An 18,718-nucleotide genomic window follows, 5' to 3' on the forward strand; every position below is an offset into this window, starting at 1 on the left:
TTACCAGAGGCTGGGGAAGTGAAGAATGGGGAGGTATTGTTTATTAATATTGTTTAATGGGTGCAGAGTTTCTGACTGGGAAAATGAAAATGGATACTGGTGATGGTTGCACAGTATTGTGTATGGTTTTAATGCCATAGAATTACACACTTAAGAATGGTTAAAATAATAATTCTGTTTATATTTTACCAAAGTCTTAAAAATGCATTCCTGATTAATTAAACAAATAAATATACTGTCTAAAAACACTCCATAATTGAAAAAGAGACCATACCTCTGTGGAACCTGTCTGGTATAGCTCTGAAATGAAGTCATGGAGTTGGTGATGTTTCCCTACAAATAAGACATCACCTCCAAGACTGTTTCTTCTAGCTGGGGACAAAGTAAGAAAAGAATAAAGATTAAACAATTACATCTGCAAGAGCAATATTTATGAGAATGAAATATGAAGCACCTATATTTTAAAAACTTTTAAGGTTACAAAAAATAATTATAATGACTATCAGAAAAAATTAGCACTAAGAGATATTATTTACAAAGAACCCACATTTTTACTGTAAGAGGAATATTCTCTGAGGAAACACAAATTGTATCATGTAATAACAAGGGTATTCTAAGGAAGGTTGATAAATTATTTCAATAGGTTTATTATACTGGTATTAAATCAACTTTCCAGTAGAGCTCAGCTCTGCAATTTCCCAATACTTTTAACTGTCAGTAGTATGACAAAATACCTCTTTTTGTGCAAAATAATATTTTAAAGTTAGCACTCTGAGGGCAAATGCTTTTGTTTCAATCTAACCATTTAAAAAAAGTTACTGTTATTTGGGGGAGATGATAGGAAAAAGAAAAGAGAGAGGAAATTAACGATACTCTTGCAACACACAAGGTTAAAAGATATTCTTAAAGTGATGCTTTCTTATAAATTTAATAAATACTTGTGACTTAAAATTTTTTATTTAATTATTCAATTTATGGAAAATAAACTTTAAGAAGCAAAGTTAACTTTTGTTAAAAAGAGGTAAAATAAATGATTTATGTCCCATTTATGGGAAATTTGACAAATGAAAAAAAAAGGTCAAATTTTATAAGAAAACTAGAGGCCTGGTGCACGAAATTCGTACACGGGGTGGTGGGGGGGGGGGGTGTCCCTCAGCCCAGCCTGCACCCTCTTCAATCTGGGATCGCTCTCACAATCCAGGACTGCTGGCTCCCAACCGCTCACCTGCCTGGCTGCCTGATTGCCCCTAACTGCTTTTGCCGGCCAGCCTGATGCCTGATCACCCCCTAACCACTCCCCTGCCAGCCTGATCAACACCGAACTGCTCCCCTGCCGGCCTAATTGCCCTAACTGTCCTCCCCTGCAGGCCTGGTCACTCCCAACTGCCCTCCCCTGCCAGTCTGGTCATCTCCAACGGCCCTCCCCTGCAGGCCTGGTCCCCCCTAAATGACCTCCCCTGCAGGCCTGATCCCCCCAACTGCCCTCCCCTGAAGGCCTGGTTGCCCCCAACGGCCCTCCCCTGCAGGCCTGGTCCCTTCTAACTGCCCTCCCCTGCTGACATGGTCTCCCCCAACTGCCCTCCTCTGCCTGCCCGGTCACCCCTAACAGCCCTCCCTTGCCAGCCTGGTCACCCCCAACTGCCCTCCCCTACAGTCCTGGTCCCTCCCAACTGCCCTCCCCTGCTGGCCTGATTGCCCACAACTGCCCTCCCCTGCTGGTCATCTTGTGTCCACATGGGGGCAGCCAGCTTATGTGTTGGAGTGATGATCAATTTGCATATTACTCTTTTATTAGATAGGATTTAAAGTCTACATTACACAGACTCAATGTTGACCAAGTGAAAGTATAATTCTTACTCTCTTCTGGAGTGAGGTCTGGGTATACCTCTTCAAGGGCAGCTCGCAGCCTGCGCTCATCCACAAATGGCAACAGAGCAACACCTGGGGAGACAAATGTACACAATCCACCCGAGCTATTAGAATCACGGATTCACCAATAAACATTTCTAGTAGGGTGTCCCTGCTAATATCCAAACATTTGGAACTTAACTCTATTAGCCAAATTAAAATTAACGTGCAAATACTTTCCACTTTATGGTAGAAGAAAAGATTCTTTATATTTTCCATCCTTAAAATGGCTCTTATGAAAAACCATGTTTGCTAAACCTTAACTCTCTGATGATAAAACTTTTTAATTAAATGAACAAGAGGTCCTCTGATATCAGTCTATGTTCTAGCCTTACTTACATTAGGAAGTCCTTGGGTAAGCCAGTTAATCTCCCAAGGGCATGAGCTTATCCTTTAATTTTTCTAGAACTTCATTTCTTCTTTTGTAAAAAGATCATACAACTAAAATACTCAGAAGGGCCCTAGCCAGTTTGGCTCAATGGACAGAGCGTCGGCCTGCAGACTAAAGGGTCCTAGGTTTGATATCGGTCAAGGGCACATGCCTGGGTTGCAGGCTCAATCCCCAGTGGGCAGTGTGCAGGAGGCAGCCGATCCGTGTTTCCTTCTCACATGGATGTTTTTTTCTCTCTCCCTCTCCCTTTCCCTTCCACTCTCTCTAAAAAAAAAAAAAATATATATATATGTGTGTGTGTATATATATATATATATATGTATATACATATATATATATATATACTAGAGGCCCGGTGCACGAAATTCGTGCACGGAGCAGGGTTATCCCTCAGCCCAGCCTGTACCCTGTCCAATCTGGGACCCCTCAAGAGATGTCCGACTGCCCGTTTAGGCCCGATCCCTGAGATCGGGCCTAAACGGGCAGTCGGACATCCCTCTCACAATCCAGGACTGCTGGCTCCCAACTGCTTGCCTGCCTGCCTGCCTTCCTGATTGCCCCTAACCACTTCTGCCTGCCAGCCTGATCACCCCCTAACCACTCTGCTGCCAGCCTGTTTGCCTCCAACTTCCTTCCTCTGCCAGCCTGGTCACTCCTAACTGCCCTCTCCTGCAGGGTTGATCACCTCCAACTGCCCTCCCTTGCAGGCCGGGTGCCTCCCAACTGCCCTCTCCTGCTGGCCATCTTATGGTGGCCATCTTGTGTCCACATGGGGGCAGGATCTTTGACCACATGGGGGCAGCTATATTGTATGTTGCAGTGATGATCAATCTGCATAGTACTCTTTTATTAGAAAGGATAGAGGCCTGGTACAGGGGTGGGGGCCAGCTGGTTTGCCCTGAAGGGTGTCCCTGATCAGGGTGGGGTTCCCTTGGGGCATGGGGCGGCCTGAGCGAGGGGCCTGTGGTGGTTTGCAGGCAGGCCATGCCCCCTGGCAATGCAAGCAGAGGCCTTGGTATCTGGAATTTATTTTCCTTCTACAATTGAAACTTTGTAGCCTGGAGCAGAGCCAAGCCTGGGGCTCCCTCCGAGGCCCGAATCCATTTGTGTTGGGGTTATAATTGAAACTTTGTTGCCTTAAGTGGGTGGGCCCGGCCAGGGTGTGCAGAAAGCTTTGCTTCCCCTGTTGCCGGCGGCAACCCTGGCCTGCTCTCTCAAGCTCCATTCTGCAGCCATTTGTTTGAATTTGTTTACCTTCTATAATTGAAACTTTGTAGCTTGAGTGGAGGCTTAGGCCTGCAAGCTTGGCTTCCTCTGTTACCTAGGAAACCTTGCTCTCTGTGGCTGTAGCCATCTTGGTTTGGGTTAATTTGCATGCTCGCTCTGATTGGATGGTGGGCGTGGCTTGTGGGCGTGGTTTGTGGGTGTGTCGGAGGTATGGTCAATTTGCATATTTGTCTATTATTAGATTAGATATATATATATATATATATATATTTTAAAAAACTTTTATGCATCAAAAGGACACTATCAACAGAGTAAAAAGACAACCCACAGAATGTAAGAAAATATATGCAAATCATGTAATAGATTAGTATCCAGAATATGTAAAGCATTCCTATAACAACAAAAACCCAATTCAAAAAATGGGCTAAAGACCTGAGTAAATGTTTTTCCAAAGAAGACATAGAAATACCCATTAAGTACATAAAAACAATGCCCACTATCAATAATCATTAAGAAAATGAAAGTCAAAAATATAGTGTGATACCACTTCACACCAATTAGCATAGCTATTATCAAAAAACCAGAACTAACAAGTGTTGGCGAGGATATGGAGAAATTGTAATCACTGTGCATTGCCTTACTTTTCCTCTTGACAATTTATACTACAACTAGAGGCCCAGTGCACAAATTTGTGCACGGGTGGGGTCCCTTGGCCTAGCCAGCAATCAGGGCTGGCCAGCCAGGAGGAGGGACTGCAGGAGGTTGGCTGGCTGGGAGGAGGGACTGTGTGGGAGGCTGAATGACCGCAGGACATGGGCTGTGGGAGCACACTGACCATGTGGGGGAAGCTCCTGTGTTGAGCGTCTGCCCCCTGGTGGTCAGTGTGGCATCATAGCTACCAGCCAGTCGTATGGTCATAACAGTCACTTAGGCTTTTATATATATAGATGATATAATCATCAAGTCACCTGCATGCTTATATATTTACTTATATTTAATAAACCCACATAAGGACTTATTTTAAAAAATATATTTACATATATTTTTACTTTACCACCTCATATTCTCCTCTCCCTCCACAAAGCATCTTCAAAAATCACCTAATGCCCCAATCCATTTGCATACAACAAAATATAACCACAGAGCACAACACTTAACCCTAATCAATGGGTTGCATTTTCCATTATAATTTTATTAAAATAATATGAAATTTCCATTGTGACATAAAGTACAAGTCAAACCTAAAAAATCTCAAAATATAATAATTTATTTTATTTTTATTTTTTGAAATGTATTTTTATTAATTTCAGAGAGGAAGGGAGAGGAGAGAGGGATAGAAACATCAATGATGAGAGAGAATCATTGATCAGTTATCTTCTACTGGGGATCGAGCCTGCAACCCAGGCATATATCCTTGACCAGAATCAAACCTGGGACCCTTCAGTCCATAGGCCGACGCTCTACCCACTGAGCAAAAAAGGCTAGGGCAAAATATAATAATTTTAAATTGTAAATTATTATTTATCTCCTTTTGCCCCAAAACTCTGAGTCATTTTACTGGTCATCCATACTACAGGGAATAACCAAATTAAAAGAGAGAAAACATGATTTACCAAACATGCTTATTATCCTAGAAAAATATATGGTGGAAGAGAGGTTAAAATGATTTAATGAAAGAGGCTTACTGTGTGAAAAACTCTTTATTGTGTTTTACAATTAGTCATCACACATTTGATGAGTGTTAAGTAGCATGTTGAATTTAGTACTAATTTTATATTGCCACTAGAGGCCTGGTGCACAAAAATTTGTGCACTCGGGGGCGTCCCTCAGCCGGGCTTGTGCCCTCTCGCAGTCCGGGACCCCTCGGGGGATGTCTACCTACCGGCTTAGGCCTGCTCCCCGGGGGACCGGGCCTAAGCTGGCAGTAAGACATCTCTCTGGCAGTCCAGGAGCCCTCGGGGGATGTCCGAATGACTGCTTAAGCTGCAGTTGCACATCCTTACCGCTGCGGAGTAGGACATCCTTAGCGCTGCAGAGGAGGTGGGAGAGGCTCTCGCCACTGTCGCTGTGCTCACAGCCGTCAGCCCAGCTTGTGGCTGAGCAGAGCTCCCCCTGTGGGAGTGCACTGACCACCAGGGGCAGTTCCTAGGTTGAGCGTCTGCCCCCTGGTGGTCAGTGCACATCATAGCAACCGGTTGATCCACCATTAGGGTCAATTTGCATATTACCCTTTTATTATATAGGAGTCTTACAAAATATGTGAACAAAGGAATGAGAAATTAATAAATAAGAAATAAATTTTAAGTAATAATTAATGCCAAGTATTTAAACAAAATTTCTAATACATTTTTCAAACGTTTCAATGGCGTACAAGTCAATCTCCACAGACACTATCTCTCAACAACCTAACAAGGTGTCAATGAGCTACTAACTAGAAGGAGCAAGTACCAAGTCCAATAAATTAATCACAAAGGAGATAAAAGATACGATGATTAATGTATTTCAACCCAATTTACTGTTTATCAGAATGCTGCTATTAAAACTACTATTAACCCTTTGCACTCGCTTGCTTTTTTCTCGAGCTGCTACTGATGCTAACCGTGTCGAACACCCGAGTACAAAAGGTTAATCATTGCTAATCCCAGGTCAAATGAAAAAAACATCAAATTTTCACATATAATTCTTACAATATTTATTTTTCTTTTACAGTAATTCTTCCATCCTATAAATCATGTTTTCTCACAGTTTTACCAAAAAGTTAAGATTATTTTAACAAAAAGAAGTAATATCTAAATTTTACCTTGCCATGCATACTTCTTTCCATTCAAATCAATAGCAAAATCTTCAGGGTAAAAGTCAATTATACTGGAATCCTATATCAAAAAGAAAAGTAAAGATTCAAAATAAAAGTTACATGCTGCTGTTATACAGGAATTTGTTATAATTTTCATTCAAGTTATCAAGCCTGATGAGAAAATGAGGTTTCATCCCTTTCAAAAACCATTAAGCTATCAGGTGATTAATTCCAGGTCTAGTAAAACAAAATAAGCAATATTATTTTAAATGATGAAAAAAAAGCATTATTATAGAACTGTAGAGCTGACAACTGTGGACCCAAGACAGTGAGCGAAGAGTTTATTGACTGCAATAATTCCTCCTTCCCAGCTTGGTCTCACTCTTTTTAGCTAGTACACAAAACCAGCTCAGAGGTGTTTCAGGTAGGTCAGTCTTCTGACCTCTTGTAGCCACCATAAAGGGCTGGAACAAGTCAAAACAGACTCAGCACAAAACAACTTGTCCTAAGTTCTACAGTGTAGTGAAGGCCTGGGGGTGAGGGGGTAGTGGTGGAGGGGGTCAAGGGGAAAAAAAGGGGACATCTGTAATACTTTCAACAATAAATATAAATTTAAAATCATGACAATAATAATAATAATAATAATAATAATAATAAAGAAATGAAAAAAATAATTTCTCCAAAACACAAATCAGTGTTATTTACTGAGTGGGGTACTGATGCCAAGGAAAGCAGGGGTGGAAAAAGTAGTGAAAAATATATAGTAGAACTCACATACTTTTACTTTATTTCTATACTTTACTGTTTCAACTAAGATGCAAAAGCAACTATGACTAACATTAGTAAAATCTATGACAAAAACCCAGTTACCAACACACTCAAAATGCTAAGACTCACTGGATCACTCATGAGCTTTCGCCATGATGGAGGTAGAAAGTTACCACTTGCAGCTGGAAAAACTCCCATAAGTTGTTCCAGTGGTTTAAACTGCAAGAAAGAAAAAAGTTTCAGATAAGTTACACAATTTTTATCTAAGCCAAATTTCTATGAATTTAATGCCTCTAAATAATTAAGCTTACCGGTTTAGTGCCCTTCTCAAAATCAGAAGGCAAGTCCGCAATACCTTCAAAGTCTGAAGCAAATGGTGCATAATGGAACGGGTAATACCACTTCCAGGAAGCACAGCCCTCAAATCATTAATAACAAAAACAAAAATCTATGTTAATGATAGTCACAGCACAAATACAAACAAAAATTAGAATATTAACACACAACTTCTAGTATATATTCCATATATTAATTTTTTCCCACAAGTCCTAAAAGTTATTTTGTTTTTTTTGCGCTCCCCCCTCCCACCCCCCCAGCTGCCCCTAAAAGTTATTTTGATTAAATCTGAACTTTCTGCAAAGCATCTAATTATATAAATATATAAAAGCCTAATATGCGAATTGTCCCTCTGACCATTCGACCATTCGCTATGACACACACTGACCATCAGGGAGCAAATGCTCCAACTGGTAGGTTAGCTTGCTATTGGGGTCCAGCCTATGGGGACTAGGCAAGACGGGCCAGACACGCCCTGGAGCCCTCCTGGGGTTCCTCTCTGACCTCTAAAACATTTCTTCTAATTAATTTCCTCTCAATGTGCACAAATCCGTGGACCGGGCCTCTAGTCTTTAATAATCAATTAATACCAAAATTTGTATTTAGACTCAATATGGTTATGATTTTTAGCCTTAACATGTTAAGTGCCCAGCCTGTTTTGTCTTCTGGACGGAAAGTGTAGTGTCAGTCACCAGTGACTGACATGGGACTTAATGTATTCAATGCGTTTCTCTACAACTCTAGAGCTGCCATTACCAAATATAATGAAGAGCAACTGCAGCTCACTTACTTGAGCCCATTTGTGTGGGTAAGGCACATCATTGAAACAGAGGTTGAGAGTAAAACAGCCAAAAGTTTCATTTTACAATTCCTTATATTTTCATGTGACAACTTTCTCTTTACCATAAAAATATTTAAGCATACCCATTGAAAAGAAAACAAAAGCAAGTAATACTCATAGGAATGAGGAGTTTTCCTGATAAGTGTTTGACTCTGTGCCTAATAAATTAAAATCTTAAGGGTAGGAGTAAAACATGAAATTAGAATATTTTACGATCAATACTATATCACTGTTTAGTGCATTAAAAATTACTTCCTACTTACCAACAAACTTCATCTATTCCCAGGTCACACCAAACTTAACTTGCTTCACTCTCAGAGTATAAAACCAGATATTATCTAAGTGTTATAGTCCCTATGCTTACATAATCTCTCACCACTATAACATCTCAATTATTAAAGGTTTTCAGTCAGATGGAGATTACTCCAATTAGAATGCACTTCATGTAACATCACTACATTACATGGAGGAAATCCTATCATTCAAATTCCTTTCAAATTCTTATTAGCATTTTCCACTTTTCCTTTGTTCAGTCATTTAGTGACTAGTAGTTATTCAGTTATTTTTTTTTAAATATAAAACTTTAATCATATGAAAGCCAAAGTACACTCAACCACACAATTTAATGCTAAAATCCTTTAATGAAACCAAAATTAGCTTTGTTTATATACTAACATTTAAGAGACTTTACAAACAAGTATTATTTAAGGTAATGAACTTCTAAATAGGAAACTTAAAAAAGGAAGTCTGGGCTTAATTTCAGAATATATCTCAACAATATACACTATTATAATATTTTAGAGAAAAATATTCTTTTTGTACCTGGTAATAATATCGAAGAACCCAGCAGAGCCCTTCAACATAAGATTGTACAACTTTACGACGAAATTTCTCATCAGCCGCGTCAACATCAAATTTGTTCTTGTAGTACCGCTGCTTCCAACCAGCTTCCCATAGCCTACAAACCAGTCAAAGCCAGTTTATGTTGAATAAATATACTTTCAGTAATTATCTACCAATTTATTGTCCAAATCTATGTATATTTAATATCCAGGTGAAACATAAATGAGTTTAATGGTAATGCTAGCACAACTTCACTTAAGTTATTTCTAAAAAGTCCATTTTCCCAGGATTTATTATCAACTTAAAGATAGCTAAATATCAAAACACAAACTAGTAATACCATTATAAAACTACATTTTAAAAAAGAACAACCATTTATTAAACTACTTTAATAACACCCGTTTGCTCAAATTTTCATACTATTTTACATGTAATTTTAGATTGTGGAACAATTCTAAAACTACATTTTAAATTCAAATACTGAAATTTTATATTGATCAAGTTCCTCAGTTTGTTAAAATATATTTAAACTGTACCAAAAAAGTCAAATTACTTTTTAGAAAATGACTAGCACGATTCATTTTTTAAAAGGCAAAAAGTGGTTTATAAAAAACTATCTAGGGACCAAACAGAAATTATATGTATACCTACTCTATCCTTGCACCACTTTACTCTTTTCAGGTAAGAGTTGCTGTTGGCTTAAGGTATGTATGTACGTTCTGCTAAACCGAGAAGCAAGCCAATCAATTCACTAAAATTATCGCTAATCACCAAAAAAAAAAAAAAAAAGTAAAAACCCTATTTTAACCCAAAGCATATGTTTTTTTTAAGTACTCATTTCTCATTCTCTGAGAGATTTAAACATTTTATTGAAGGAACACAAAAAAAGCCAAAAAAGCTCTAGTTGTTTTGGCTCAGGGGATAGAGCATCGACCTGCGGACTGCAGGGTCCCGGGTTCAATTCCAGTCAAGGGCACATGCCAATCAATGATTCTCTTTCATCACTGATGTTTCCATCTCTCTCTCTCCCTCTCTCTTCCTCTCTGAAATCATTAAAAACGTATTAAAAAAAAAAAAAGCCCCCTCAAGAAACTTAAAAAAACCCACACACAAAAACTACACCAGCACAGATCAAGAACATCAAAATGATTCTCCTTTTAAGAGCTATTTTCTACCATGTACCAGATCTTACAAATTGCAGTCATGTTTCAGAATATATCATATCAATTTTAAGTTCTCACATACACTCAAAGTATTCACAGAATACCAGTAGGAGAAATATCTACTATCCATAATGTGGATTACCACTATTTACAGGAAATATCAATGAAATAAATGCTAAAAACTCCAAACATTTCTTTTTGTTGTTGTTAATCCTTACCTGAGGATATTTTTCCATTGATTTTTAGAGAGAGTGGAAGGGAGGGGGACAGACAGAGAAACATCGATGTGAGAGAGACACACTGGTTGCCTCCTGAATGCGCGGGAATCAAACGGTGGACCCTTCAGTGCGAGGGTCAATGCTCTATCCATTGAGCCAAACTGGCTAGGGCCAAACAGTTCTTGTAGAAGCATTTCTACTTTGATTATCCTCAACAACAGGATTAAACAATAAAGTTCTAAGTAAATCAAGTTAACTATTAAGCTGGTATTAAACATGATGGCTACACAGTAAAACAAAAAGCACTCTAAGAAGAAAGTCCAGAGTTATAGAATCAGAGAATAAAAACTCAGATCGGGTAAACGTTCCATTACACGTCACCACATATCTCAGAATCTCACATCAAAAAATATTAGAAAAATGCAATATCATACGTGACACTTGTGAAGTTTCTTATCATAAATACAAACATACCAATCATGTCCCGTAACAGTAGTATGAGCTGTGAACCACTATTGTTTGTTTAACTTTGAAATATCATTTTGCTAAATTCATAAAGAGTTTCAATTATTGAGATTGTTGGTCTTTTATACTTGGAGCCCAGGCTGCAAACTTGGATTTAATTACACAAAGGCTGTTAAACTTACTATATAATGACCAAAAACTTCTGGATAAATTAGATAATCAAAATTTCCTATTATAAATTTTTAACAGATAAAGGGAAACTTCTCTGCCATGAAATATAATTGTGCATATGCAAGTTTGTGGCTTTAAAAATATACACATTTATTTCTTAACCAAATGTCGTTTGTGTATTTCATTTTGAGGAATAACCTTTTCAAAGAAGATTAAAGCAGACTATATTAAGTGTAACTGAACTTAATAGGTTAAGCAGCTTGAAAATTTAATCTCAAACTGATAACATTCAGATCACATAGTCAGAGCTAAACACCTCATGTCTAGCCGACCTAGTGCTTGGTCTCAGAGGGAAAAGTGGTTTGGAGGACGAAAACCTGCACGCATACTAATCTAGATACTTAGTTTTAACAGCAATAGTGGCTTATACATCTCACTGGAATTTACTGACTAGTCTAAACCTTCACATTAATTACTTGTGGATAAAAATATCACAGGCAAGCATCTGCAGGCACTGTGCTGCTCTAAGCTAAATAGTATTAATTATACCACATCTATTTCAGCAATTTGCTAACAAAATGCAACCAAAAAAAATGTCTTCACCTGACATTATCCTCTGGCTCAGGTTCACTGTCACTGTCATCTGCTTTTCGTTTCATTCCTCCTAACGGAGATGGAGAACCATCAGAAGTGAAACTTGTATTAGGAGATACTGAAGGACTCTGCAGACAATTAGAACATTACAGAGACAGGATTTAATTATTCACTTCACATAAGAAGTCACATCAAACTATTACCACCATGTTTCATGATATCATTTTTTTTTAAGTTATCAAATAGATATGGTAAATATATTTAGAAAGTACAAAGACCAATCTTGGCCTACTTCACCTCCCCCTAAACAAGTAATATAGTACACCAAGCTCCTTATGCTTACACCAAAAAACAAAAACAAAAAAACCCTGAACATTCTTAGGATAAAAACCGCTTCAAAAGAAAAAAGAAAAATTTAATTTTATACACTTTTAAAATTATAAGACTTGAATATTGTTTTCTTTGGTGGTTCTCTCATGTTACAAATTTATGATCACATTCCACCAATTACATAACAAAGTTGTAAATGGAAAAAAATATGTTTATAAATAAATAAATAACACATTAAAAAGTCAATACTGGTGAGAAACCAAGATGGTGGCCTAGGTAAGCACCTAAACTGCTGCCTCGCACAACAATTTCAAAACAACAACTAAAAGAACGGACATCATCCAGAACCACAGGAAAGCTGGCTGAGTGGAAATTCTACAACTAGAAGGAAAGAGAAAAGCTCACGGATATGAGGAGCCACAAAGCGCTGAGGTACGGAGACACGCGCGCAGAGAGGAAGGGCGGCCGAGTGCCTGGCTGGCGGGAGGGGAAAGGAAGCCCCCGACTGCACTGAACCCCAGTTCCGGCTGAAACCCCGTGGACCCAGGCTCATACGGGTGGAGTCTGGACTGTCAGGTAGAGAGAAAGGCACATGGACACTCAGAGACTCGGGGGAGCCGCGGCGGGCAGGGATCTGGAGGTGTGCGTGCACGAGTGCCGCAGAGAGGTCTGGCTGCGGAGGTTGCTGCAGGCTTTCCATAGCAGAAGGGAGTCAGAGACTCCTGACTGCACTGAATCCCAGTTCCAACTGCACTGAAACCCAGTTCCGGGCGAGCCCCTGGGGGACCCACACTCTTACAGGGGGAATCTGGACTGTCAGGCGGATACTCAGGGGAGCCGCGGAAGGCAGAGGTCTGGAGGCGTGTGCGCAAGGGCAGAGCTGACGGGAAGCCAAGAGTGTCTGCTCAGCCCTGAGCCTCCACCCCATCCAAGCTGAGCACAGAGGCTTTTGCAATTTTGCAAGTCTGGTCCAATAAGGCTGTCTCCAATACAGAAGGTCTCCTGGCGTAGACACAGCTGATACAGCCAATTGGCCTGGAGGTCAATCCATCCCAGTGATACCAACAACAATCAAGACTTAACTACAACAAGGCTGTACACACAGTCCACAAAGGGGTGCACCAAGAGGGTCCACCTCAGGTAACTGGGGAGGCTGACGCACTGGGCCATATAGGAAACCTAGCACACAAAGCTACCCTACCAACTCAGGGAAGCAGCAAAAATGCGGAGGCAAAGAAACAGACCAAATGAAAGAAATGGAGGAGAACAAATGACTGGATATAGAATTCAAAACCACAGTTATAAGGTTTTTCAACAATTTCCTAGAAAAGGCTGATAAATTTAGCGAGACCCTCGAGGATATGAAAAAGGACCAACTAGAAATTAAACACACACTGACTGAAATAAAAAATATTATACAGAGACCCAATAGCAGACTAGAGGACCGCAAGAACCAAGTCAAAGATTTGAAATATAAACAAGCAAAAAACACTCAACTGGAAAAGCAAAAAGAAAAAAGAATCCAATAAGTTGAAGATAGTGTAAGAAGCCTCTGGGACAACTTCAAGCGTACCAACATCAGAATTATGGGGGTGCCAGAAGAAGAGAGAGAGCAAGATACTGAAAACCTATTTGAAGAAATAATGACAGAAAACTTCCACCACCTGGTGAAAGAAATAGATTTACAAGTCCAGGAAGCACACAGAACCCCAAACAAAAGGAAATCAAAGAGGACCACACCAAGACACATCATAATTAAAATGCCACGAGCAAAAGACAAAGAAAGAATATTAAAAGCAGCAAGAGAAAAACAGTTAATTACCTACAAGAGAGCATCCATACCATTGTCAGCTGATTTCTCAACAGAAACTGGAGTGGCAAGAAATATTCAAAGTGATGAATAGCAAGAACCTACAACCAAGATTACTCTACCCAGCAAAGTTATCATTCAGAATGGAAGGTCAGATAAAGAGCTTCACAGATAAGAAAAAGCTAAAGGAGTTCATCACCACCAAATCAATATTATATGAAATGCTGAAAGGTATTCTTTAAGAAGAGGAAGAAGAAAAATGTAAAGATAAAAATTATGAACAACAAATACATATCTATCAACAAGTGAACCTAAAAATCAAGTGAATTAAAAATCTGAGGAACAGAATAAACTGGTGAATATAATAGAATCAGGGGCATAGAAAGGGAGTGGACTGATAATTATCAGGGGGAAAGGGGTGTGGGAGTATAGGAAGAGACTGGACTAAAATCGTACACCTATGGATGAGGACAGTGGGGGGGAGGTAAGGGCAGAGGGTGGGGTGGGAACCGGGTGGAGGGGAGCTATGGGGGGAAAAAGGAGAAACAAGTGTTAATAATCTGAACAATAAAGATGTATTAAATTTTTTTTAAAAAGTCAATACTGGTGAGAATGAAGTTAAATAAAATGTTCTATCTAGTACAACCACTGTGAAAAGCAACTGTGTATAATAATAAAAGCGTAATATGCAGATCGACCTAACAGTGGAACGACCGTCAGGATGGAGCCGGGGCCGCAAGGACGGCCGAGGCTACGAAGTCCTACTCTGGCATGATTTTCGTGCATCAGGCCTCTAGTTTAATAGTAAGACTCTGTCAGATAACTGTTAAATTATTTTATATATACTGTTTTAAAATTCAATGCACAAATAAAAATCTACTAGTCATTAAAAAATGCAGATTTTATTATTTCAGTTAGATACCACTTTAAAGTATTATCTTTAAAGTATTATCAGTTTTATCTTCTTCTATGCCTAATTCAATGAATATAATAGCACCGTAAAATATCTTAATATTTAATTTAAAAATTATAATCTGCAACTTTAAGTTGTGTGTTAAATGACCAAAAACATAAGTGGCAGAAAAGATTTCCATGGTAAAGGTCTTTTTCTGTTATTCACAGTATACTAGATATTTCAAGTAAATTAAATTATTTTTAAGATGAGAGCTGAGTCTCTCTTTTTTTAAATTTATTGCTTTTAAAGTGAGAGGAAGAAAGGGAGGGGGAGAAAGGGGGAGAAAGGAAGAGAGGAGGGTGAGAGAGAAAGAGAGGAAAAGAGAGAGAGAGAGAGAGAGAGAGAGAGATCAATTTTGTTGTTCAACTTATTTATGCAATAATTGGTTGATTCTTGAATGTGCCCTGACCAGGAATTGAACCTGCAACCCTGGTGTATGGGGACAATGCTCCAATCAACTGAGCTACCCTGCCAGGACTGAGGAGGCTCTTTTAATACTATAAATAAAACCTTAGTATAAAGGCAGTTCATAAAATAGGCCAAGAAAAGTTACCACAAAGTACAATTATATTTCATAGAGCATATAACACTTCCCTTTTTAAAAAATATAATATCGATTTTATCATGATACTATATGGCCAATACTATAAAAAAAAAATACACCAATGAAAGTAAATCCAGGAAGGAACTGTTGTACTTGGAAAATGAGATGGGTATTTTTAGTCAGACATATCTGAGTTTGAAATACCAAATCCAATCTTTACTGACTGTATGGCCCTGAGCAATTTATTTAACCTCTGTCAGCCTCTGCTTCAAATTGGGATGATAATGTTCTATCTCTTTACAGGTTATTGCAAGGATTAAATAAAACAATACATGTGAAAGACAAATAACATACTGCCTGCTGGCACCAAGTAGTTACCATTAATTAAGTTATCATTATTTTTTAAACCCAACACTAATCCATTTGGATCAAATTATGAGAATGATGTTCCTATCAACTGCCTAAGTACAGAGTTGTAAAAAGCAAACTTTCCCAAATTGACAAACCACATTTAAACTCTATCTTTAGATAAAAATAATATACCTTCAACGAAAAAAAAAAGGGGGGGGGGGTGCTTGCTCTTCAATACTAAATCTCTGCTGCTCTCCTTTCTGCTCTATCTCTATTAGTAAAAGTATTCTTTCCTACCCCTAGCCAGTTGGGCTCAGTGGATAGAGCATAGGCCTGTGGACTGAAGGGTCCCAGGTTCGATTCCAGTCAAGGGCACATGCCTGGGTTGCAGGCTCCATCCCCAGTAGGGGGCGTGCAGGAGGCAGCTGATCAATGATTCTCTCACATCATTGATGTTTCTATCTCTCTTTCTCCCTTCCTCTCTGAAACCAATAAATAAAAAAATAGATATTTTTTACAAAGTATTCTTTCCTAAACATACCAGATTCATACCATTTCAAATTTCTTTTTAAAAAGCTATTTTTGCAATCAAACTTACTAAACTGAAACTGGTCAGATAAAATGAAACCGTACTTCAGAATGCAACATTTAAAAACATATTTACATAATATAAATAAAGCCATGAATAAAACCATATTTATAAGGAAACAAACCTAATATAACATTGACAATGCAGACCATCAGTAGACACCAGTCAACTGAGACTAACACACCCAAACATTTAGAAAAAATAAAACATAATCTTAAAGGCTCCCTTTAAATAAACTTCATGATTTTAAAGGAATTTCATAACTTCACTTCGTAATTTCTTAAACTTGGAACATTCAAGATGAAAATCCCTCCATGCAAAGACTCCAATAGAAACAACTGTGTCAAGAGGAATTAAGACAAGATCAAATAAGCAACCTAATCACCAATCTCTCCACTCCTATTCCCATGTCAGATATTAATCAATAATGGGTCTAGTCCTGTAGAGTCTGAATATAGTTTTGGAATCCTTCTCGAAGCATCACAGCTGGCAAAGTTTAAACCTACTTGGTTGCCTGAGATTCAGAAAAAAAATATTCTATCAGCAATACGGTGTTTGAGAATACTTGTCACTCTCAGTTCCTCTGAAGGGATTGTAGTCCCTATAGTCTTAAATAATGGACATCAGTTATAGTCTTAAATAATGGACATCAGTTTTTTGTTTGACTCACGTGTCTCATTGCAATCCCTTTCACTAACCCTCCACATCCCACTCTGTTAATGGTGTAAGGAATAAGACAAGAAAACAAAATCAAACAACAAAAAACACAACAGAAACCTAGGCTGCTTCTCTCAAGAAGTGCAAAATCTCAGTTCTCAAATTTCAAATCTAAGGTCCTTAAAACTTCAAGGTGTGAATTTATGGCAAGATAAATCCAATCAGTCTCCTGATATGGCAAACATTCTGCACACAGGACTGCCCTGTAATAAGGGATTTGAGCATCAATACAATAACTAACAGAATAATGAAATTTAAACATCCCAACTTAGGCTGTTTCCTTGGATATATCATAGCAATGATTTACATTAAGATACCAAACTTTACATACTATCTTGCCTTCTCTATAACACACACTCTCTCTCTCTCATGCCTACTAGTCCAAAATAAGCAATAATTTTATCTGCCATCTGTGAATGTTGGTTGGTAGTCTGTTTCCTCACCCCTATTGCTGCCCTGCCCATGTGCTCTGAGCCCATGGTCTGTTGCTACTATTACAGGGAGCTGAGTCGGAAAGTGAGAGTTTAGGCAGTAAAGAGTACCTGTAGTATTCAAAAAATTGAGGAATACTATTCTTCAAAATGATCCTAATTGTTCCCTAGAAGGAAAGGGGAAATAGGCAGCAAAACCCACCCATCTCTCTTGCTCCAGCTATGAGAGACATTTGCATGTCCAAGTAATGCTTCTTTCTAGCACCATCACCACCTAGTACCTTGAGTCCACTTAAACCACTGCAGCCACTTAGCTTTTTATACTTTATACATTTTCTTTCTTTCATATTATTTAGATATTTTCACATTGATAAAAATAAACTTAACAGAATTAAAAATATCTCAAGGTAAAAGAAATAGAAAAAACTATATAAAACAACTCTAGGGTAAGTGATAAAATTCACACACAATTACAAGGGACATCTGATAGTCACCACTCTTCAATGCCACCTAAAAGTAAGTCACTTACAGAGTTATTCTGCATCCTCATTTCATAGGCTGATTGTCTCGGATTATTGGCTACTTGAGAACCTGAATTTCTTGAACCCAAGGCATGAGGAGTCAATATTCCACCAGGAGTGAAAGCTGGTTGATCTCTCTAACATAAATGGAAATAAATGTAGAAATTAAAATTAAATGACATCACAGATGACAAGAAGAGGGCAACAAAATAGAGTCCCCACTGTAAGCACTTAAAAAATGAAAATGGATTTCTGTTCACATTACATAGTTGTTGACACTTTGATCTGATTGAAACTTACCCTATAAATAATAGTCTGCAATATTTAATAACTCTGAAAGTACAAATAATTCACTGATCTGATATATACAGAGAATCTATTCCAGCTAATTAGGCTAATCTATTATGTTTACTTACAATTTCAGAACACATTCAAGACAAAATTCTAGGCAAATTAAGTATAACTAAGATAAAAAACAAGCCAAGAGTTTGATTTATACTAAGGAATACAACTTTTATTTACTCTTCACTTCCCAACTAATTAGAGCTATGATTAAAGCTGTAATAGGTAACAACCATGGCTGACTGATACAAGAGAGATTTTTTTAAATAGACATTGACTGAGAGAAAATAATTATATATAGGGTAGAAAATAAATATGCCCCTCCCATTCTAAGTGGTTTTGAACCTACTTGCAATAATAAACAACTCTACTTTTTTTCTTTTCTAAATTCCTGAAATTGCTCGATTCC

The 18,718-nt window shown here is 38.3% G+C and overlaps 1 protein-coding gene across 3 annotated transcripts in view; it reads right to left on the minus strand.

Moving 5' to 3' along the window:
* The window catches only part of XRN2 (5'-3' exoribonuclease 2), a 92,057-nt gene that overhangs the window by 36,406 nt on the left and 36,933 nt on the right, over positions 1-18,718 (minus strand). For all 3 annotated transcript variants that reach the window (XM_028144955.2, XM_008141133.3, XM_054723713.1), the window contains 8 exons: positions 17,976-18,104; positions 11,729-11,847; positions 9,088-9,223; positions 7,400-7,507; positions 7,218-7,307; positions 6,327-6,399; positions 1,858-1,941; positions 275-372 (listed from right to left, as the gene is read on the minus strand). In XM_028144955.2, the coding sequence (XP_028000756.1) occupies positions 275-372; positions 1,858-1,941; positions 6,327-6,399; positions 7,218-7,307; positions 7,400-7,507; positions 9,088-9,223; positions 11,729-11,847; positions 17,976-18,104 (837 nt within the window). The remainder of the gene's footprint in view (positions 1-274; positions 373-1,857; positions 1,942-6,326; positions 6,400-7,217; positions 7,308-7,399; positions 7,508-9,087; positions 9,224-11,728; positions 11,848-17,975; positions 18,105-18,718) is intronic.

Source organism: Eptesicus fuscus, chromosome 12 (assembly GCF_027574615.1).
Source record: "Eptesicus fuscus isolate TK198812 chromosome 12, DD_ASM_mEF_20220401, whole genome shotgun sequence".
In the NCBI taxonomy this organism is placed as follows: domain Eukaryota; kingdom Metazoa; phylum Chordata; class Mammalia; order Chiroptera; family Vespertilionidae; genus Eptesicus; species Eptesicus fuscus.